This window comes from Calypte anna, chromosome 2 (assembly GCF_003957555.1).
Source record: "Calypte anna isolate BGI_N300 chromosome 2, bCalAnn1_v1.p, whole genome shotgun sequence".
Lineage (NCBI taxonomy): Eukaryota > Metazoa > Chordata > Aves > Apodiformes > Trochilidae > Calypte > Calypte anna.
In genome coordinates, this window is record NC_044245.1 from 20,698,106 (window position 1) to 20,721,186 (window position 23,081).

The 23,081-nt window shown below is 37.6% G+C and overlaps 1 protein-coding gene across 1 annotated transcript in view; it reads right to left on the minus strand.

Moving 5' to 3' along the window:
• Positions 1-1,662: 1,662 nt before the first annotated feature.
• The window catches only part of LOC103527531 (macrophage mannose receptor 1), a 30,825-nt gene continuing 9,406 nt past the window's right edge, over positions 1,663-23,081 (minus strand). The window contains exons 11-30 of the mRNA XM_030446513.1: positions 22,283-22,431; positions 21,673-21,872; positions 21,183-21,304; positions 20,398-20,485; positions 19,541-19,685; positions 19,044-19,079; positions 18,789-18,958; positions 17,963-18,030; positions 16,187-16,287; positions 14,782-14,924; positions 13,276-13,390; positions 11,934-12,079; positions 10,483-10,585; positions 9,449-9,681; positions 7,742-7,907; positions 6,429-6,581; positions 6,075-6,191; positions 5,401-5,568; positions 3,514-3,555; positions 1,663-3,092 (exon numbers count right to left, since the gene is read on the minus strand). Of these exons, the coding sequence (XP_030302373.1) occupies positions 2,848-3,092; positions 3,514-3,555; positions 5,401-5,568; positions 6,075-6,191; positions 6,429-6,581; positions 7,742-7,907; positions 9,449-9,681; positions 10,483-10,585; positions 11,934-12,079; positions 13,276-13,390; positions 14,782-14,924; positions 16,187-16,287; positions 17,963-18,030; positions 18,789-18,958; positions 19,044-19,079; positions 19,541-19,685; positions 20,398-20,485; positions 21,183-21,304; positions 21,673-21,872; positions 22,283-22,431 (2,710 nt within the window). The 3' untranslated portion in view covers positions 1,663-2,847. The remainder of the gene's footprint in view (positions 3,093-3,513; positions 3,556-5,400; positions 5,569-6,074; positions 6,192-6,428; positions 6,582-7,741; positions 7,908-9,448; positions 9,682-10,482; positions 10,586-11,933; positions 12,080-13,275; positions 13,391-14,781; positions 14,925-16,186; positions 16,288-17,962; positions 18,031-18,788; positions 18,959-19,043; positions 19,080-19,540; positions 19,686-20,397; positions 20,486-21,182; positions 21,305-21,672; positions 21,873-22,282; positions 22,432-23,081) is intronic.

Consider the following 23,081-nt stretch of genomic DNA (forward strand, 5'->3'; position numbering starts at 1 on the left):
CATGTATAGTTACAGTTTAGGGACACAATTGTAATAGCAAGAAAAGATGGGACATTGTCTACAAAAGTCTATTAGCTACGGTTCAGTGTGAAATACAGTGGCAGCCTCAGAAACCTAACTGCAGGAAAGGACTTTGAAATAAAAAACTTGAGAGGAAACAAAACCTTGAGAAGAAAAAGCATTGTAACAGGTTTTGCAAACCAAAATTTCTAATAAATTTCCCTTTCACTGATAGAGGATCAAGTTGAGGCGAAATGTAGTTCATAACAAGTATTGCTTGGAACAAGTCTGTTGGTGGTTGTTTTGTTGTGCTTTGCTTTGCTTTTCCCATTAGGCTCCTATTCCTAGTAGAATCAAGCTGTTAAGATAAATAGCAAACAACTGTTCACACAATCTATTCATTTCTTCACCCACAGAGCTTGCTCAGAGACAGTCACTCAGCTCCCTGGTAAGAGCAATATTTGGAAACCAATCCCATCTCTGTACTCTGTTGCAGAGAGACATCCTGGCACTCCAGGGGCTTCTCAGAAGTCTGGAAAGTCCCTCAGAGGGCTGTACTCTTCATTATCAGACAGTAGCCACTGTCTTTGATGCAGTCTAAGTTATACAACCCTCTGCTGAAGGCTGTGGGCACTAGTAATCCTGTACAGTCCAAAACAACTCTTGTTTCAGTTCTACCAGATATAACAGGACAACTAATCTATAAAGGTTATCAGTCAAAGAAGCTTTCACAAACTAACTGCTCATTAGGCACCTTTCCTGTCTTTGGTCTAAAGTTTGGGTTTTTTTAATGACTTCTCTGTCTAAACCTATAGATCCAATAGAACAAATTCTGACAAACTCAGACAGAAGGATCCTTTGCCATAGAATCATAGAATTGTTTGCGTTGGAAGTGACCTTCAAAGGTCATCTAGTCCAACCCCTCTGCAGTAAGCAGGGACATCTTCAACTAGATCAGGTTGCTCAGATCCCCATCCAAGCTACTGGTTGTTGTCCTATTGCAACAGGCCCTGCTAAAACATTTGTCCCCATCTTTCTTACAAGCTCCCTTTTAGCACTGGAAGAACACAGTAAGGTCACTCAGGAAACTTCTCTTCTCCATGGTGTTACAACAGTGGTTTGATCTTTTTGATCTGCTCAGCATTGTCAAAATCTCTCCTGAAATACATTACCCACCAGTGCATTGTACTGTCAGAGGGACCTATGTACCATAAAGCAGGTCTAGAAGAGAATAGCAGTTAGGATTAGAGAGCTAGAAGAAGTAGCCAGCAAAGTAAAAAGGGAAGGGATAGTATTTACTGCCTGAAAATATGGAGAGAAGATGTGACAGTGGCTATGAAAGATACAATAATCTGTTACAGAAACACCCAGAGCAGCACAGCATGTAAGCAAGCTTAAATTACATCACCTTCATTAGACACTTAATAAGGGAAAGCTTCAAGTGTTGGGGCTGCTTCATAGGATGGAAAAGACAAATTACTATTGGCATTTAAGAACTTACTAGATTAGGAAAAATGGATACTTATTTTTGTAAAGAAATTTAAGGATCCCATCCCTTCTTCCTTTTATTTTTACATTTATCATAAATTTTTCTGTTTAAGAAGACACACAAACTTTTCTTAGAACCAGGCTTTTAATGCACTTCAGTGAACCAAAGTAGAATAAAAACTCATTTACAAGCATTTAATACACATTCAAAATATTTTAATTTAAACACAAATTAAAATCTTTTGAAAGATTAAAATATAAAAAATATCAAATTAAATAAGGGCCTCCTCTACACTTGAGTTTCGAATCATTTCTTTGTTTTCATTTGGCATAAAAAATACTGGAAAAGTTAAAATAACCAAACCTATATGAGAATCCACTATATTTTTTTAGGGTTTCTGAACCCAGAATATATATTAGTAGTCCATACGATAGGCAACGCTGTCACCTCAGTAATGATGAAATTCTGGAATGATACTCAAATGCTTACTGGTAAGTTTCATTAGGCTTTGAAGAAATGGCCTAAAAAGTATGAAATCTTCACTGGTATCAGAGATTTATTTCATAAAATTTCTATGAAATTTATCCAGTATACATTATGTATAATTCATCCTGCCTATTCCCTCCCTTTTGGAATGTCATTTCAGATTGCTATTTTATTATTTAAATGACAGAATATTTCTATTCACATTCAAACGTCATTTCTATGCTTATGTTACAGAATTATAGCAGAAGAAAAACAATTTACACTTTCATTTCTATCAGTTATATACAGAGGAAGAAGATGTGTTAATTCAGATGTTACAGGCAACACAAATGGTTTATCTGGGTACCTCAGTAGCAAAAGGAATATGTGGACTCCCAGTGCTGGGGCAGGAACCTGGTCCTGATTCCAGCAGGGACCTGCACAAGGTGAGCTTGGAGGTCCTGTCAAACCTGTGCAATTTTACCAGTCTACTCTGGACACCAGGGTGGCTTTTTCAGAATTCTACAGATCTAGATGAACTTTTTTGAGCATGCTAAGGAGCTTATTCTCACAGTTGCCTGCGGTGAGCGTGGTTCTTCTTGTGTCTAAAGGTGATACTGGACCCATGCAGAGACTGGAACTGCCTGCATGTTCACTCACAGAGCGTAGTTTCAGGTCTATGTGTATGGTCAACAGCCCTTAAGTACTACAGTTTGTGTGCAGATCTCTGGATCCACCTTGCAAGATTGTTTATTCCTGCTAGTACAGAAAGCAAGAAGCATCCTGTGCAAAATGAACTAGAATTTTCACAGCAGAAAATCATTTTCCTTAAGAACTCTTGTATTTCAGAACTTTATATACCTTCAAAATCAAGGCCTAGATTATCCTGCTTATTAAACTGTTGCCTGCTCATTTTGTTCAATATTGGTCACAAGAAAATTTGATTCATGAGATTCAGGATCAGCACCACCATGGTATATTGCATTGTCAAAACTGGCTGTAAATGTTTGCCCATCATGTCTTTTTTTATAGAAAAAATACAATGTAAGGCCAGTTCCCGTTAGAAGAAGGAAGATCAGTATAACAATCATTCCACCTACGCTATTTGCAGACGAAGTAGCAGCTTCATTTTTTGATGCTGTCAAGGACAAAATAGAAAAATTAATATAAATGGCCAGACGCTGCTATTGCAGACAACAAACATCCCCCTAAACAAGCCAACTGGATGAACTCTAAAGCACTGAGCAGCCATAACAGCAGTTCAGACTAATGCATGGTCTACAAGGACAAGGCGAAAGTGGCTTCAGTCTCCTCTGTGTTCCTTTTAAAAGGACCATTGCATAGTGCCTGAGTATACCATTCAAAAAGTAAAAAAAAAGAATAAGACATCCAGTTTGAGAGAAGAGCCCACCTTTTAAAGAGATTTAGAATAAAATAAACTCTGACAGATAAATTGGTATTTAAATGACAATTTTTAGAGGCAATTTTACTTGCAAATAATAAATGCCTATAAACTTATCAAAATTTCTGTTTAATGTGCTTGTAAGAAATCAACTTACCTTTATTGACAGGTGAATCATGGGTTGGCTCAACTTCAGGAACTATAAAATTAAAAATATAGATATTATACACAGTTTGCAAGAAACTATTCAAAGATTAAATAAATATTGCCCACATAATTTTTGTTTTCTGTTTCTGTAAAGTTTTAAATACTCATAGAACAGTTTGGGTTGGAAGGGACATTAAAGATCTCCTAGTTCCAACCCAACCTGGCGTTGAACACTACTGGGTTTGGGGCAGTCACAATTTCCTTGGGCAACTTCTTCCAGTGCCTCACCACCCTCACAGGAAAAAATTTCTATCTAATTTCTAATCTAAATCTACCCTCTTTTAGTTTAAAACTACTCCTATCAGTACAGTCCATGATAAAAAGTCCCTCCTCAGTTTTCCTGAAGCCCCTTCAGGTACTGGGAGGTTGCTATAAGGTCTCCCTGGAGCCTTTTTTTCTCCAGAATGAACTCCAAGTCTCTGAAGCCTCTCTTTTTGGTGCAGCTGCTTCAGCCCTGATCCTCTTCATGGTCCTCCTCTGGACCTGCTAAAGCAGGTTCGTGTCTGTCTTATGCTGGGGACTCCAGAGCTTAACTCAGTACATGGAGATGAAAATGATAAAAAAACTCTTTCACAGACAGTTCAGGTTGAATCTATCAAATATTCTTGCTAAAAATCTTCTTAAAAAAAAAAAACTTCTCTTTTTTGCTAATTTTTTAAAAAATCTATTTTATTTTTTATCTTTTATCTAGTTGCTTTGAACAGTTTTTTGGTAGAGGAGTCATATTCAAAGTTTTTACACTTCCACAGTGTAAAACCTCACCTTGAAGAAATCAACTTTTTTACACTTTTCTTTACACAGAAGAAATTTGTACTCAGAAGCATTTGATCTATATTTTTAGGTAACATCTTTTCCCTCCTTTCATTGCTTGGGGAGTATGACTCATTTTATTGCAGGACTGGCTGGCTGGACCCTACAGAAAGCTCGTGGATGAATCAATTGCCAACTTGCTACTACCTGGAGATGCACAAGCAGGGGACTCAGCTGGTTCCACATTGCATTTATTCTATTTGTGCAGTGAATCTGTTTGCTAATGGCCTATTTCAAACTGTGTCCCAGCTGATGTTCAGATACAGCTGAATCTGTGTGCACACAATGACTTAGGCTGACTGCACATCTCCAGATTTACATCCTTCACACTCTACACAATGCTGCTGTGCACATAGAGGGGACTCACCCCAGCCTGGGATGCATTCAGATTTTGTGGGGTTTAATAACCAAAAAAAAAAAAACATGGCCACGAGGAAGCATTAAAAATTAAATGTACTGTGCTGTTTGCTTGTTTTTGGATGTCTCTCTATGCCTGTGTCAGCAGAGAAATTAATAGAACCCCACTGCCCACCCTCACCTGATGCTTTCTGCTTGGCTCTCTGGCAGGTTCCACTTCACTGGTATGAACCCCATCAGCAGCACCCACCTTCCTTCCACAGGATGTCAGAGACTTTGAACTGGTGCCCCTCAGCTTAACTATCAACAGTGTGTCTGCTTTGCTTCTCAGCACCACTTTAATCATCTATTCATCATTTGCTGCCCCTTGCATTCCAACCATGACTATGAATTTTCTCTACACTTTCACCAGTTCATGTGTTCTCTCCTACCCCGGGGTACAGCAAATTGCCAATAAATAAATACTTTGAATCCAAGGGGAGGAAACACTTGACAGGTGCTTCTACAACATACTTCTCATTGTCCTTAAGAGAAGTTACTCTTGATTTTGATACAAAGCACATGCATCTACATGAATACATAAAGCATACCCAGTAGGTAAGTACTTCAGATTGATGTATATTAACTACTACTTCTAAAATAACCTAATGCAAAGAAATTCAGCTCTTACTTTTGGGGATTTTGCAAATAAAATTCTGGTCAACAGAGCAGTAATAGTTCCTCCAGGTTCCACTTGAGATGTCCATATCAACACAGTGTTCATCAAAAATTACTGTAGGCTCTCCTTCCTCCCAGTTGACAAATTCTACAGCACTTCTGTCTGTCCATAGCCATTCCCCTAAAATTAAAAGTGTTAAGTAGTGAGTGAATGAAATGGGGAATTATTTTCAGTCTAATGGGCACCATGATATTGGCTAGGGAATTTATTAGTTGATTAAATTAACATTACAGTGGGCTCATTCCTCACTCTTTTAACACTCAAAAATGATCAAATGGGAGTTTAACAAGTGTAAATGCTCACAGACAATGATACTGAATACAATACCAAATTTACAAGTATTGTTTGTTTTTTTTTAACAGTAAGATGAAATATTTTTGGATTGAAAAAAAAAATCCACTAAAAATGTATACTGAAATATACTCTAATTACAGTAAAGACACAAAAGTATTAGATCTCTTCATGGTTTATGTTTTAAGTGTTTTAACAGAAAAGCTATTGAATTTTTAACAGTTGATTTGTTTTCTGTTCTTGGTATAATAGTATTTATAATGGTAACATCATTTAGTATTCACTCTATTTATTCAGTAAATATTTTGTCTCAGTATGAATTATGAAATAATTACCATCAACATTTTTGAAAAATCCTATCCAAAACTTTCTGAAGTCAGTTGCAAGTGGAGCCAAATAAAATAAGAGAAAGTTCAGTTCAGCTGAATCTTCTATGGAAACCAGAGAAGCACCTGAAAATACCAATTAAATATTACATATCATTTTAGAAAGATTCTCTATTAGAAATCAAATTTTCTCATAAAAAAATCATCATATGCTTCACATTCAACATTTTTATATAGTAGAAAAGACTGTAGTTTATAATTGATATACATACACAGACATCTATATATTATATCTTGATTTTAAATTTAAAAAGCAAATGTAAAAACAACCTGTAAAATATCCTAAAAAAAAAAGGCCCTTACCCATTTGAATGCACATCATGGAAGCATCAGGCCAGCTTTCCTCAGAAGTGGTGTGAACATAATAGCAATGCCCACGGAAGGGAATCCAGTTTCTGCCACGCTTTGGTTCAGGACATTTTCCAGGAAGCTGTGGTGGCTCACTAGGGATTAACTCTGTTAAGAAGACACCCAGGTTTCAGTGAGGTCTTAAAAGCCAATGGAAACATATACTCCTTCACCATCCATCAGCCCTACCAATTTTACAGTGATATCAGTAAAAGGAATAATCCCATACACTTAACTAAGTGTATTGATAAGTGATTGAACTAATCATGACAAATTAGTAATAAACTACACCGGTTGGAGCTGGTTCTCCAATCTGCTAGAGAAAGTTTACTCCAGTTCTTCAGATCAGCAATTTTTATTTACAACTTGTGGAACAGAATGAGGAATGAATCAGTATATATAAAGGATCTCAACACCCAAACCACAAGCCAGTGCTTGCATCCAGCCAATCAGTATCAAGGTCACTTAAAGAAGCTGTCTGGACCTTTGAAGTGCATCCTAAAATACATAAAAGTGGAATTAGTAGCCTATTGCATTGAGTAATTAGAGCCACAGTAGAGCATAAACAAATATAAAATTTGGTTTGAAGCAGAGATCGTAAATTTCATGTTTGAAATTGAAGTGCAATACCTGAGCTCTACAGTATCTCAGTAGAAACTTCCCAGGATTTTATACTTTTAACAAATATGAATTGATTGACTCAGCTGCCACGTTGACAGAATTTTCTTATGTCCAAATATTACAAGATCTTTTATATGTAGAAATATACAACTGATAGAGTTCAGCTAAACTTGATCAACTCTGCAGTTCCTGGCAAACAAAGATCCAGAAATGTCTTGTTGCTTGTGGCATGAAATGTTGCAGTTGTTTTTCTGATGTGCACGTGTTAACTGGCCTGTGAGAAGAAATGTCTGGAAATCATTCAAGATAGACTGGATCTGAGCGTTCTTCCTTGGCAAAAGCAATAGTTTATCACAAGGCATGTATAATCTATCACAATCTTTGCATATGTGGATATGCTAAATTCAAAGGAAGTTATGTGTAGTGAAATGAGGCAACCAGGTGCCACTAATTGCCAGGGAGTGATTTATTGGCTCCCTGGTCCTGCTCATGCGCAGTTGGGGCCCACCCTAATTAGGCACAAGTGGGCTTGACACAAGCACATGCTCACTCCCTGGCAATGAGTGGCACCTGGTTGCCTCATTTCACTACAGTTACGCATTTAAATTCCGGTCTCCTAAATCACATTTCTCCCATTCACAACTTACCATCAGATTGCTTACAGAGAGATAAAAATGTTTCATTGCAAGATGCTGTCTTCCAGAAACCATCCAAATCTATATAGACACAGCCTGTGTTCTTATTTGGTTCTCCACTGGCCCAGTTATGGTACCTGCTCCTCCTTCTATCTGACCACATGTAGTGGCCATGAGTCTAAAAGGAAGTGACAAAAAAATTGTGTCACATACAACAGTTAGATGGAAATAACAGTAGGATTGCATTTACAGGTTAGGAAATATCAGAATCCTGGTTTCTCACTCAAAATTAAATCGTCCCCTGTCACAAATATCTAACAGTCTGTCCCAGACTTCCACTCTCCACAGTAGCCAGGGCAATGGTCCTAGAGGTGTTTATTTATTATACAACCTACATTACTCAGTTCACACCATCTGTGTATGAATTGGACCTTGCAATAGCAGATGTGAATATGTAATTGAAGTTTTTATCATAGGATTCCACATATATGCACAGATCAAATAAAGATTGTGGAGGAACTATTTTGTCAGCATTCCTCTAAAACAAGCTTCACTATATATTTAGAAAGCAAACAGAAAAAGCAGAAGCTCCACTGGAGAAAGGAATGCAATACTGATGACGTTTTTCATGGTGCACTCCCCACAGACCTCTGCCACCCATGTTAACAGGGTTTCTAGCTTTTGGAAGGACCAATTACTAGAGACAATCTAGTTTTTCTGTGGAATTTACTACTATTTCCAGAGGACAACAAACATTAGTCACAGTCATGGCTCTTGTCACCCCATCCTCCAGAGCCTACCTGCTTCTTCCTCTCATCTTTGGAGGCAGGCTCACATACAGCTCTCTGTGCCACTTCCTTTACTGTCCTTTTCCCTTTAAAGTCCTTGGCCACATTTCATCCCAGGTTCACATCTAATCCTGGTTTCCCAGTGCCTTCTCCCACTGAAGTTTAGTTCCTATTCCTCTCACCTCAGCATCTGTGCCCTCTGTCAGCCCTGTGTCCCACCAAGCTCTGGCTCCACCTCTCCTCTTGATTTCTTCACAACTCTGGTTCCACAAATATCCAGCTGGGCTGTCTTTTTTCATGTTCTTTTTACATGTCTCTAATAGATGCTTCCCTTTTCAGACCTATCCCTTCTTCACTTACCGAGTCTGCTGACAGATTTTCACAAGGAACCAGCTTTAGCTCTCGACACCAGCCTCAGGTGTCCCCATTGCCAGAGGGCTGCTGTCACTTCTATGCTGCACCTTGCCACTCCCCGATTGCACAGCACAAGCTCTTGCTAAGATGTAAATTAATACAAGGCTTAAAATAGCCTCACAAAAAAAAAAAAAAATATTTTTAACACTAGTTGTTTCCATGGCGTGCACCACAATGTCTACCCTACATCAGCCTGTGGTAGGCAATGGCATAGAACGAGGAAACTTCAGAGCCACTTTCACCACTGAAGCCACTGTATTCTCCATCTATGTTCTTGGTGTTTGTTTGTGGCATTTCTCACATTATGGCCACATCTTTGAGTGTGTAAAACCCCTGAAGTGGAGGGAAGTTGGGTATCTCAGCAAGACAGTGATGGCTGCCATGTACTGAGTGACCTGACCACCAGCAAACATCACCCTCAGCAGCGGATCCTGCCAACTTCTGAGCTGGAAATGGGGCTGATCTGTGCTGATCTGTAGTGGTATGACTGCCACTTGGCAGCATTTGGCTGACTCACCGTCTTGCTGTTAAGCCCAATCCATGCAGGCTCCCCATGCTTTAGCATTTGTAACCACAGGTAAGATTCAGCATAAGGATCCAAAACGCTGGCGAGTTCTGCAAACTGGTCTCTGCAGTTCTTCTGGGCTTCTTCCCAGCTCATTTTGTAGTTGATGACTGCATAGCGGTCATCACCATAATTGTTAAAGCCAAGAATAGGAAATACAGGTTCGGAGTTTTGCAGTTTGGGGTCTGTAATGAGCACACAAACAAAAAAGAAAAGTCAAATGCTTTGTATTGGCTAGACATATAACACTAAGTAATTAAGTCACCAAGAAAGGGTGGAATAACAAATTAAGAACCATCCCAGATACCACTTCAGTGACAAAAACCATATTTTCAGGTTCTGTGTAAAATTCTTCAATTCCTTTTTTTTCTTTTAATTCTTGTCAGAATGAACTTTAAACATAAGTATTTGTATCACCTCCAGTAACATGCCTTGCAGGCTCTACACCCTCCCAAAGCATAATGGAGCTCTGTAGGGCATTAAAGGGAACAATTCCCCCCCTTGCTCATTCTATATTAACATTTTTTGTATATCTGACAAGGAACAAGGTACAGTAAGCACACCATGAGTAAGCAGAGGGATATAAATGCTGATGACAAAATTGCCTATGTAAGACTGTAAAGGAAATAAAGCAGGGCAATTTTTCAAAACAAAGAAGCTACAGTGCTTTTAAGTATAACAGTAGAATTCCAGTTTTTAATAATTTGCCCGTATACCGACAAAATACTGTTCTTTGTCTCTCCTTCTGATAACCAAAAATAATAAAATGCATGATGATCCTAGTTTGTTCTTTTGTTTGTTTTTTCCACTAATTGATCTAGTTGTTAAAATTGCAAATGCCACGTGTTTTTCACAAAATAATAAAATTTGAGTGACACTGTATGATTAATTTAATTTTAAATAGGGCTGAATATGGGAAAGTCACTTTTAACACCAGTTTGACATAATCACAATTAGCTGTACTAGAAACTGATAAAAGAACTCACCAGAATTTTTCTGGCATAAGTAGCTTTTGCTTGCTTTACATTCTACATCTTTCCATTTTCCTGCCTGTTCAATAGGGTTCTTCATCATAAAGACACAGTCATCCTACAGAGGAAATTAGATTAATAGGGAAAAATGTGGATAGGTAAGGAATGTTCCCGCTCCTGCTGGGTACACAGATTCCCTTATCACACACAGTCACATACAGACCAGTAATATAAAGGTCATTTATATTAACTCATACAAGCAATGCCCTGGAGCAGTAATATGACAATAAGCACTTATAACTCAACCCTAGGACAGTCTGCACTTGGATGAGAAAGGAAGTTGTGAAGTGCAGCAGAGAGGCAGGAAGAAGCTGTATGACTGTAACCTCTTTTCCACTGTAAGTTGTGCTCTTTATCTCCTGTACTACCTCGCCTGGCATGAGAAGCTGCTGCTTGGCTTTCTGCTCTCCCCTCCTCACAACAGCCTAATCTTATGCTACCTCCAAACCCCCTCAGGGGCATTAACCCAGATCTTGGGTGCAAGTGAAGGAAGGTGTAAGTGGAGAAGCTTGTGTAGGGGAATGGGCACAACCTTCTACAGAAGGTGTGTGCTTGTCTGAGGCGGAGAAGTCCTGGAAATCCCAAAACCCAGCCATAGCCTGAATGGCAGCAGAGGTTGGACCTCATAGAATATCTTCCTGCTTTAGCTGGATTTGATGCAATTCTGCTATGGAAAAGAGATGAACTTTCTAAAGATAGCACAGGAGTACAGAGGTAGTATTATCAAATACAGTATTCTACATTAGCCCTTTCACAGTTAATGAATAACACTCAGTTTTGTCCTGCAGTTAAACACCAAATGGTATAGCAGTGATGAAAGTTTCAAAGCATGCATAAGAGAACTTCCAGAAGGAAGGTTTGATAGAAGTCACAGGCAGGAATGACAAAAATAAGAAATATCCAAAGTCTCCTTTTTTTTGAAAGGTTTATTCATCACATTCATCTTAATAAGCTTAGTGCCAAGAAAGTAAATATGAACAGTTAACTGAGTGTTTCCATCAAACCCAAATAATGTTCACTGTATACAAAAATCATACAGTTGCTTCTATTTTATGGTTTATTTGAATCTCCTGATGAGCCATATCAAAGTGAGGGAAACTGCTCACTTAAGGTTGAGTTTCACATTATGCTTCTAAACCTCTGTCTGGATTGATCCACAGTTATGACAAAACATAGAAGCTGAAAAAAATGTGTGAAGGTTGATCTCTCACATGATTACTCTGCTTTTAAAAGCAACAAGATTACTGAAAAACTTCACAAAGGAAACTAAAGAAAATACAGTTGTACCTACATTCATTTTATTCATCTACCTAAGTTACAATGTTCAAGTGATAAACAGAAATTAATATTTACCTTACTTATATAATTAATACACTTAATATATATACTTGCATATGCTTACTGACCTTATAGAAACTTCGAGAACCTTTTGCCCAGTTTGTATAGTAAACTGGGCTTCCATCTGTCCATAAGTATGTGTGCTCCTCATTTATGTCATTCAGTCCAATCCAAGCATCAGTTGCAGCATTTTTTAAGAGGGACATGAGGGAAGCTGAAGGAAAAAAAGAAAAACTATAAAAAGAAGGAAACTGCATGCATCTTTCCCCAACAATGCAGACTACAGTGCCTGGAAACAGGTTGATAAGTTATAGTTATTCTTTTCTAAATAAGGGGGCAATCATCATAAAAAGAAAAACTATAGTCATCTGATGTTTAAGTCAGAAAAACTATTTACAGACTCGAAGATGAGTAAATTTACGCACTAAATTATTTCCAAATTTTTTAAGAGAATTTGTGTGTACACTTTTCTGTGTTGTTCACCATCTGAGGAAGCATGGAAAATGTTTTAATGGTATTACAGAAATAAACATGAGTACACTAATCCTTGACACATAGAAAATAAGTCCGCATACTGTGCACTCCCTTCTTTTCTTTGGTAAATACTTTATTAAACAAGCTTAATAAATTCATTTTTAAACATGCATAACACAAATAAAACTACTTCATAACCAAGAACATATGTACTGAGATCTCAGCCTTTTGGAAGGCCAGATGCTGTTACACTTAGTTCCTGCTTAGCCTGACTTTCCACTAATAGAATGTCCTTCCTCTGCTATAGAAAAAAGCATAAACCACAGGAACTGGATGGAGTGAGCTAGGAGATGGGCTGCGTACAGCCCTCAGGATCTGAGGCATTACACTTCCTGAGCAAACATGAGGCCTCACTAAAAAAAACTTGTAACATGCTGAGCAGCAAGACCAGCAGGCTGAGGTCCAGCAGAACCAGGGGAACAGGGGCGAGCTGGGACTCCGGCATCGGAGCCTTCTGCTGCCAGAGGATGTGTCCTTCACTGACACCCCTAACATTTGGCTCAGCAGCAAGGTACATGGGGATTTGTTTTGGATATTACTCCCTTCATGTCCTATTTTTACATGTACATTTAAAAAAAATTTAAAATATAGACATTTCAATCCTCCTAATACAAAATACAAAATTTTAAGCATTAGAAGTCCTTTGTACATCCTATATCAACTCCAATGCTACTATTTAAATATATTTAAAAGCTAATCAAGAAACTGAAAGTTATGTAAGTATTTTTCCAAAGGTGCTATTCCTCATTCAACATAACTTTAAATTAATATGGTATAAATAACAGCATGTATTGCAGAAACTATACCATCTGCTTTAATCTGTTTATCAGAAATTACTTGATGTGTCATCCAGTATCAAATATTGGTGCTTTATACCTTGCATTTCCTTTTTTGATATAGTAGCCAGGTTTCCTCCAAAATTAATACAATTGTTCCGTGCAGCATGCCATGTCAATGTATCATTTTCATTAAGGCCAAATATTTTGAAACACTGAAAAAGAGAAATGTGCCAAATTTATACCTGGATGATGTTTTAAATTTGGTGAAAACGTCTGTTAGTAACAAACAAGGTAAAAGGAATATTTTAAGCAAAAATCGACATTAGCTTATTTAACAGTCCTTTCTACCTTGATTTACCTCTTTATGAAAGAGAAGATATATACTACAAAACTAGCATTAACCCCAATATTTTAGCCTACACTTACAGGAAGGATTATTTCAGCCTCAGCTTCTGTTGCCCTGTTCGTAATACCAGATTTGGTGTTCATAGGACAATCACAGCATGAGACTAATTCTGACATTACAAAGAAAACTATGAATTTACCATTTCTTGTAATTTGATCGATGAGATTTAACAAAGATGTCATTAAACAGCTTTGCCAGAGTCAAGCAACCTGAATATGTTGAATGAAGCTGAAAAATTAATCAGGAAATTAGGGGGGAAAGTTGGGTAAAAGGGAGGTAGCTCTGTGGCAATCAGAAGCTGTGTCTAAAAACTCAGAGTCAAGGATGGAACCTCTGGAAGCTCCTTTTAAAGGAGATGAGGAAGAGAGAAACATAAGCTTCACAAAGCACTATGAAATGGAAGTGACTCTGAGTTTGTGACTCTTCCCCAGGGCTGAGAGAAGGAAGAGAGGAGGAGTCAGCAGCCAGTGTCTCAAACAAAGGAGATAACTGAAATCATACTTTGGCTTAGCCAAAAGGAAAAGAGATGGAGCTAGATGAGGCTATGTAATCAAGGATTATCTTCACTGCTAGGTGGACTCTTAACGGTGTACACTGTTGTTTTATAGTTTTTATAGTTTCACTGAGGACAATCTATGGATTTTTAAATACATACAGTCTCTTATCTGGAAATTTTGTCTCTTGAGAAGACTAGGAGTGATCTTACCTAATAAAGCAGGGAAAAGGGTATAGTTGAAATACTTAGAATCCTTAGCAGGTATGTGGTTATATAAAACCTGTGATAAATTTGGTCAAGAAAAGGTACCTTAGTGTCTAATGAGCTAGTGCATAGCAACCAAGGGATGAATAAGTGTCCAGGTGACCTGACAACCAGATGACCTCAGCACAGTAAACAAGAATATACAATAGCTCTGCCCATGGATAATTGCTCAGCCATCCTTGGCAACACTTAACACTACCAAAAATTTAAGATGAAACTTTCTTCTTGTATTTCCCATGACCTCTTTCATAATTGCTGCGCTTGCAATAGAGGCTACAATTTCTATTCCAGGAACCATTTTTCTAGAGTCTTTAAATATACACAGGCAGAACATATATTATGGTACCTGAAAACCCCATACAACTGATAACCTGAACCAAAGATTGTTGTTATTACACCCTTCTTAAAATCCAATGCATTGACATTTCATACTGTACCTTGTTATCAAAGAGGAACCAGTCTTCTGCACACCCACCCTTTGGTGGTGGTGAAGTGGGAGCAACAGTTGGGCGAACAGTATTGTTAAGCCTTTCACAGATGAATAACTCAACACTGCCACAGTTAAGATCATTCCATGTACCTGAAAGCAAATTAGAAAAGAAAGAAAACCTAATACAGCTAGGACTAGGGTAAAGATTGTTCTTTCATATTGCAAACCTGTTGCAGGAAGTAGAACTGATAACTGTGTTTGTATTTATCCCCCTCTGAAATAATGCATATTTTTCATGTATGTTCCTTGGAAATATTCAGGTTATGAGCAAAATTAAGAATACAAATAATTTGTCTGAGGAAAAAAATATCTTAATACTGAAAGCTCATGGCATTTTCTAGGGGTAATTTTAGTTCCAATGCTTAAGTCATCTCTCTGAGACCTGCACAACCTCTGGGATTACTCTGTCAGTATTTAAGTACATGGTCCTTGTTACCCTTCTACCTGAGTCTTTAAATCTTCTGCATATCTTTTCTTCATATAGGAGTATGACATAAGAATATAACATTAACATCAGCACCCCCATTATACATATCAGGAACAAATAAGGAAATGACATTCATTTCATTAGCTGCAGAAAGTTAAAAGGCAATTACCTACACACCTTATATTTAATGGAGATACTGTCATAATTCATTGAAGTTAAGAACATAATTCATCTTATCTTAAAGAAACTCTCTGAAACAGGATATAATATTTGCTCCCCCCCCCAAAAAAAAATGTTCATTTCTTTCCACTGACTGGGCCACTTTCCACACAACTGTATCACCTCATCTATAGATTTTGAGACTAGGGATGTTTAAAAGTAGAAGAGATTAACTTCTTCAAAGCAGACTGTTTGGCTAGTGAAAGCACAATTACTCGCAACAGTCTATGTTAAAGGATATTTATATTTATTTTAATTTTAATTAAAATAGTGCATAACATTAATTAGTAATAATCAAAGCCATGACCAAACCACAGGTTTTTAGGAACTGTGCAAATTATGACAGCTGACGTCCTAAAGAGGTACTCATAAAATAGACAGAGGTTATAGGAAATATAATACGGACTCTATCTGCAGGTGGTCTGATGCTTAACTGCTTGATGCTAATTCTTGCTTAAATTATCTGACAAGGACAGGAATCAAATTGCAAATGTAATCCAGTGTGTTAGCTTCCTAGACTTGCATTTTTTTAAAGTGAAAGTTTCATTTTTTAAATGAAAGAAGATAATATTATTTATTTTTCTGTGCTTTTTAAACATTCTACACAACATCAGGCTTCTCAGTATTCTCACTCACCCAGCCTTGCACACACAGCACTCCCAAGCCTCTGCCCACTGTGCAGACTGAATTATGCTATAACGCTCACCTGTTTGGGTATACATGACCACACAGTTTTCATCATTATTTGCAAAATTGGGTTCATTAGGAGCCCAGGCAACATAGTTGACTGGAGTTCCATCCATCCATCTGAAAGAAGAAATTTGGGGACATAACAATTCTTAGCTGGATTGGTAATACTTCTTTGTAAAAGTCAGAAAACCTGTGTTCTCTGGTTTAAAAACACAACAGAACCCAACAAAACAAAACAAAAACCCACAACACCCCCAAAAAAACAAAAACCCACAAACCAATAAAAAGAGTACCAACTGCCTACTCTGCTGGCATAGACCAAATCTGAACTAATCTTCTCAGCTACTGGTCCCAGCCTTTCTTGCTCTCCAGGCACTCATAGCCTGTAGGAAACACACCAGTGTAGCACTGGATTTGGCTTTCTCTGAACCACAGAACCAGAAAACTGAGCCTATGAGTTTTTTCCTTGGTCCAAAGGCAGTAATGTAAGATATTGTGGGGTAAGAGAAAGCCTTGGAACACTTTCTGGGGACTGCTTGACACCATTTTATTAAACAAAGGAAATATTTAATATTATGCAACTATGGTCTTCAGTTGTGCCATAATCATCTCCAAGTTTGATGATCACAAATTTATTCTCAAAAAATAGCCAAGAAAAAAGGGGAAAGGCCTCAGTGTACAGGAAGAAGAAGAGTACAGTGGGGAATCTGCCAAGACTGAGATCCCTCAGATAACATCAGCTTCAGGGCGATTTAGAGTTTTCCCAGTTTTAGAGACAACTTTATGCATGGTTTTGCAAGTAAATTGCAAATAAGGAATTCAACAGGATCCCTAGCTGCTTCCACACGTAAATCTCCTGAGTCAAATAGGAAGAAACAGTACATACTAATCTGGGAGAAATAATATAAAGAATAAGAGTAGTGCCATCCTCCAGCAGGGAGGAGAATGAAACTAATGAAGGAGTAAGGGAGAATGCAAAAATATTGGTGTTTTCTGAGCAGTGGATGTCATTTAGAAAGCAAGAGCTTTAGGTGATGAGACTACCCAGTCTCTGTGGCTAGTGGCCAAGAAAGGCATCCTGAGATGACAGAAGAAAGGCTAACATGAAGAGGCTAAGACTCATCAGACCAAGCTTGCAATCTCAGAAGGCAGCACTAGGAAAAGAACTGGGAAGGGAAGGAGTGGAGCAGAATGAGCTGTAACTCATGTAAGGCTCCAAGGGAAGTTTAGCATATTCCTAGAGTAATGACTCTGTGTAGCTTGAAGCTGTCCTGGCCTGGCCTATCACAACAGAACCTTCTGGAAATTACCTTCCAGATAAGGGCTCTCCTCTAAAACCCACCACGATGCCTCACACAGGTTTTTTTGGGTTCGTGTTTTGTTTTTTTTTTTTTCCTTAGATCATTTGGATATCCAGTGATGTCTGCAAATAACTTCCAGAACATCCTGGAGGCCTCCAACCAATTTTACTTTTCATCTAACAAGGAAAACGAGGCTGCACTGCACTGACCAGGTGAACATCTCAGCCCCATAATATAAAAGCAGAGTATAGAACCAAAAGAAGGGGAAATAGTGCAAATATTTCAGAAGTACTCATATTACAGAAGTGATTCCCTGAAGAGTAGAATCTCATTTTAAAACTTCATATCCAGACATGGCTGTGGATGTCACTGAATTTTGACAGTCTCTTGCCAACATCTATGCCAAATATTTGTAGAATGATTTGGGTTTGAAGAAATGTTAGAGATCACACAAACTGTGATTCTTACAAACTTAATTTGTTTATACTTACCGGAATGTCTTATCCAGGCTCACACTTAAGCCAATATAAAAGTTATTTCCCCAGTCTTTGTAGAAAGTCTAACACAAAAAAAAAAAATTAATGATCTGTCAGAATTTGGAACAGAATAAACAAGTACTCAAAAACTGCTTTAGTTTGAATTATACAATTGGATAGGATGACGTGCAAGGAATTGCTGAGATTATGTGCCTCAGCTGCAATTTTCCTCTTATTTTCAGTATTTAAATTAAAAACAAAACAAACAAACAAACAACAAAAACAAACAAACAAACAAACAAACCCAGAATGGGCTGAAAAAGAAATCAAACAAGTAGCTATGTTAAGAAGATACAAACCATGTCTTAATCAGGCTATAAAATAAGCCAATATTATAACCTTTTTAGAAAAGTATAATGAGAATTTGCCAAAATGAATTAAATAGTACTTAGTCATGTGTAGAAAATTGGGTTTCAATAGAATGAAACTATTTCCAAAAGAGTATATCAGCAGCAGCTTATTCTCTTATTATTCGAAAATATTCTGCTTTAAACCTTTTACTGAAAATCTGAAATCCATTTTGACAAAAAAAACCTGGGAAATCTCTTCTTGAATGTAGTGAAGAGAATGTGTTGGAAAACAAAACACACACACCAACTGTATCTTCAAGACAAATGGAGCTAGGTTTTATGGTAAAGGTCATAAGTAAAGAAGCCCATGAAAGGTGGCAGTGATTATTATTATTTTGTGGACCACCTTCTAAGATTTCACAGGCCAGCTGGAAAAATTTTCTCTGTGCTGGACAGAATAGTGCATTTTTCAAATAACACACATTTCTTACATATTTCCAAAGAAAATTTTTTTCACTTTCACTCTCAATGACAGCAAGATCACCACCACTCTTCTTGCAAAAGTCTCTGGCTTTTTCCATAGGCATTCTTTCCCTGCTGAAGTAGTATTCCTTATGATTATATATTATCCAGTCATCTTCGCTAATAATATATTCATATTCTGCAAGGTAAAACATTAAGAAGTCTATAATAGAAATTATCATTACATGCAAATTTATTTGTGTTATTGGAAGTACAAGACTTACTGAAGGTAGAAGTAGGCTCTGGTTTCAGTGATGCTCCTGCAATGTAAATCAATATCTGAGTATATTATTTTTCTCAGACACCTGTCAATCAAATATATTTATACAGTTTACATCATTTTAATTCCAAATAATGAAATTAATCTCAAGGGTTACTTGGTATGCTTATTTTTGTCACAGAATTTCTCAGAATGCGACTCAGCAAAATACCACGTTAGAGATGATCACAAGTAAAGCCAACAGAAATCATGTCCAGGTTCATTCTGCTGTATTTCACTTCCTCAACACGCTGCTTGTGTATCCCAAGCTTACAAGTGTACCCCATGGATGAATTCATGCTTTTATTTAAATTAAAATGTATTAAGTGCTTCATTGTTCCTGATGGCAGAACTGGCTCCAATACCTGCAGACAGTGTGATCTGGCCTGGAAAGGATGTCTTTAAAAGGATGTCTTTAAAAGGATGTCTTTAAAAGTTGCTTAATGAAGAAAAGTTTCTTACCTTTTTTTATTTGGCAAACATAGGCCTGCATATGTTCACAAAATAAATCATTCCACCTCATAAGACTGTAAGCATCAAACACGCCACATTTTTCATTGCCACCATAATTGTTTGGTTCTCCACCTCCCCAGCTTTCAAAGTTTACCTATAGTGGAAACACAGCTTTGTTACTACTCCTTCTAATGTGAAACAATTGCCTTATACTGTCCTGTTAAAGCATGTACTTAATTTAATTTCACGATCCATCTTGTGCTTCGGTGCCAGACCTTGTAAGAAGGACATTACCCTTGCCTAGCACAGTGGTTCCTACACTATGCGTCTTCATAGGCCATGTTAGTAAGCCAAGAAGTTGTTGCTGTCTTTGCTGGAAGGAGAGATTATGTTTTCCTGTCAAGCTCTAGAGAGAAGTGTCTAAGTACCTTCCTCTAGCCCCTGAGCTGGCTCCCCTGTTCTGATGTTTCAACCGGGACATTGTCCATCAGTGCTACCAACTGGACTTGGGCCTTCAGACTTTGATCTACTTCAGGCAGAAAGGGCAAAAAAGCCTAGCTTGTGCAGACATACAAAATTATTTCTAACAGTAAATGACAAATGAGAATAAACCGATCGGGACAACCAGATTTGCTTAGATCAAGAAAGATATTGTATCACCTTTGTGTTATTCAATTACTCTAATTGTCATAACTTTATCTAAATCTAAGAACTATCAGAAGATAAAGACTAACTCCTAGAGTGGAATCGGGTACTAAAGACTTAGGATCACTTCCAGATTGTATAGGAGGAACTATAAGAGCTGTCTGCCAAGACATACATGGAAAAAGTAGACAAAAAGCTGTGACAATAATTTATTTACTCACTGGTGAGCCATCACTCCATACAAATCCTTTGTCGGAGTCCAAAGCACTCAAACCCATCCAGAGATATTTGTGATGATAGTCTCTATCTCTGAATGATTGCAAATATAGACAATCAGAACCAGTGAGAAATAGAGATGGAAAAGATATATCATTGCATTATTCTCAGTGTTTCAATGCCTGAAGTATCATTTTAGGCAGTCATATAAAGTAAATATTCAATTGTCATGTGGGAAAGAATACCCTGCATGTGGCAAGAAGCAGTGAAATACAGATCTCCATTCACAGATGTCATGAGTCCCCAGATACTGAGTTAAATGAAAATAGTTTGACCAAGTAGCTTAGTCATCAAAATTCAGACCTGTGTCTACTCATAGGCTTGATCTAAATATTTATATAAGCAAATCAATAGGCTCGGCTTTTCTTAGTATCCCAATTTTAACCCTTAACTAAGGGTTAAAGCAGCAAAACCTATTCCTTTAAACAAGAGTGTTTCAGCTATGGATCATCTGCAAATGAACTAAAACCACCAGGTTTACCCCTTTGAGCTGAACTCAGTTGAAACTAATTTTGGTGATCATTCTTCCTTTTTTGTGTATGTTTAGGATCCTTCCATACATAGAATCACCTTCCCAGAGGACTGCCAAGAAACCCAGTCCCACCTCACCACTTTGCAAAGACATACACCATTTTTTCCTTGATCTATCACCAAAATTTCTTTGTCTTTCAGAAAGGTCATTTTTAATTTTTTTTCCTATATTACAACAATAGACTGTGCAGACACTTACAAGCCAGCTATTAGGTTTTGTTCTTCTTCACTGTGGACACATGCCAGATCTCCTCCAATGGCTCTGCAAAAATCTCTTGCACCAAACCATGTTTGCATTTTTTCCCTTCCTTCTTGAAAAATCTATAAAAATGCGGAGAATTTTTCAGTAATTTAGCAACAGAATTCTGGGCTTCTATTTTTCGTCTGGCCTCCTTGTCTCTAATTTTATCACTTCATATTTAACCATGCAACAATAAGCCTTTGGCCATTATTAAATTTGATTATGGCAGCTTTGTTTTTCCTACCATCTCAGAGTCCCTGTGACTCCAAACTTCATTTCAACCTTTACGCAGCACCTCCCATCACTTTCCAGCCACATCATCTGGGGGATGGCTGGAGATGTTTTACCACAGACAACCTCTCATGTACACTGAGTAAAATCTGCCTACCCTGCATACACAAACCCATTTGAAATTACAAGTGTTTGCATTCAGAAGATAAACACCTACTTTGAAGCAGAAGATGCTCTGAGAAGTTGACTGCCATCCCTCTGGGCACGATGGGAGAGGAGTCGTCACTGGAGGAGGTGGGGGGGTCACCCCCTCCACCAGCTGCTTGCAGACAAACATGTTTGTTTCTTCACAGTTCAAAATATCCCATAATCCAGCTGAAGTTCCTGTTATCATGGCCACACAGCCTGACTGTCTTCCTTCATGAAACATAAAATTTTTAAACCTTATTGATAAATAGCTGCATTTTCTAAAAGCAAACATTACTTACTTAAGAGCAACCTGTGTCCACTCTGGATGCCACTAACTTATAGGAGCTCACATGCATTCCACTTAAATCATAAAAGGAAATCCAGTAAACTACAAAACTTTACCAAAAACACCAAAAAACAATGAGCAAAAGATTCCAATATACACGTGCTGTCTCAGGTGGTCTAGTGAAAGAAATTACCACCATCCCTGATTTAATCAGTTTAGCACTAACAGAAAGATGCAGTCATTTCTGCCACTTTATGCCAGAAGAGTTTTTGAACTACTTGTTAGCTCTCAAGCCCTCGCTTCTTGGAGGCGGAGGGTAGAGCAGAAACTCAGTGGCCCCCATGGCACTTACCTGGCATTCCGGCATTCCAGTGAGTGAAGGTGACTGCATCCCCACTGGCCCACTTGAAGGTCCCTTGCTCCTCTGTGTCTGAGAGACCAATCCAGAAATACTTTGCTGGGTTGAATCCAATTACAGAAGTCAAAAAAGCCTGTTCGTATCTGTGAAGAATAAGCACCAAGCTGATCTATCAGGCTTTATCTAATTTATGAATTTCTTCAAACATGTAATTCTGGCAGAGTTAGGGTGATGTGTTAATATGTGGGAAAAGATAAGTATGCATTGAAGCGAGGATAATTATCTTACTTTTATAGTTCTAATTGTTATACAAATTATTTTTATGTTATATTTTGTTAATGTAAATCGTTTAAAACCAAGTGACTATTTTTTTTACCGTGCAACAAACAATACAATCTAAAAACCTCTTGCGTTAATGCATATATTTATTAATTCTGTATAAGAAAGAGCTACAGTGTTCCAATGAGATAAGGTCTAGATCTTTAAATCTTTAAATCTCATTACTCTGGGGGAAAAATCTAGTTTTATTCTAAACAGAGTAAGTTTCCAGATCTGTTTGTTAGGAAAAAAAAAAAAAAAACAACTTTAAAAGAGCCAGAAGAAATAAATAGTTTCACACTTTAAAACAATCTGGCAATTTCTGAGTTATTGGGGGGTTGACCTAATTTTTGATTTTTTTATTCATGTAGCCAACAACAGTGTAGGTGTGTAATGTACAATGACCTGAATGTTTGTATTGATAACATACAACCCCCTGATGTATTTTGTAATACTTCTTCAGTGTAGCATAAAT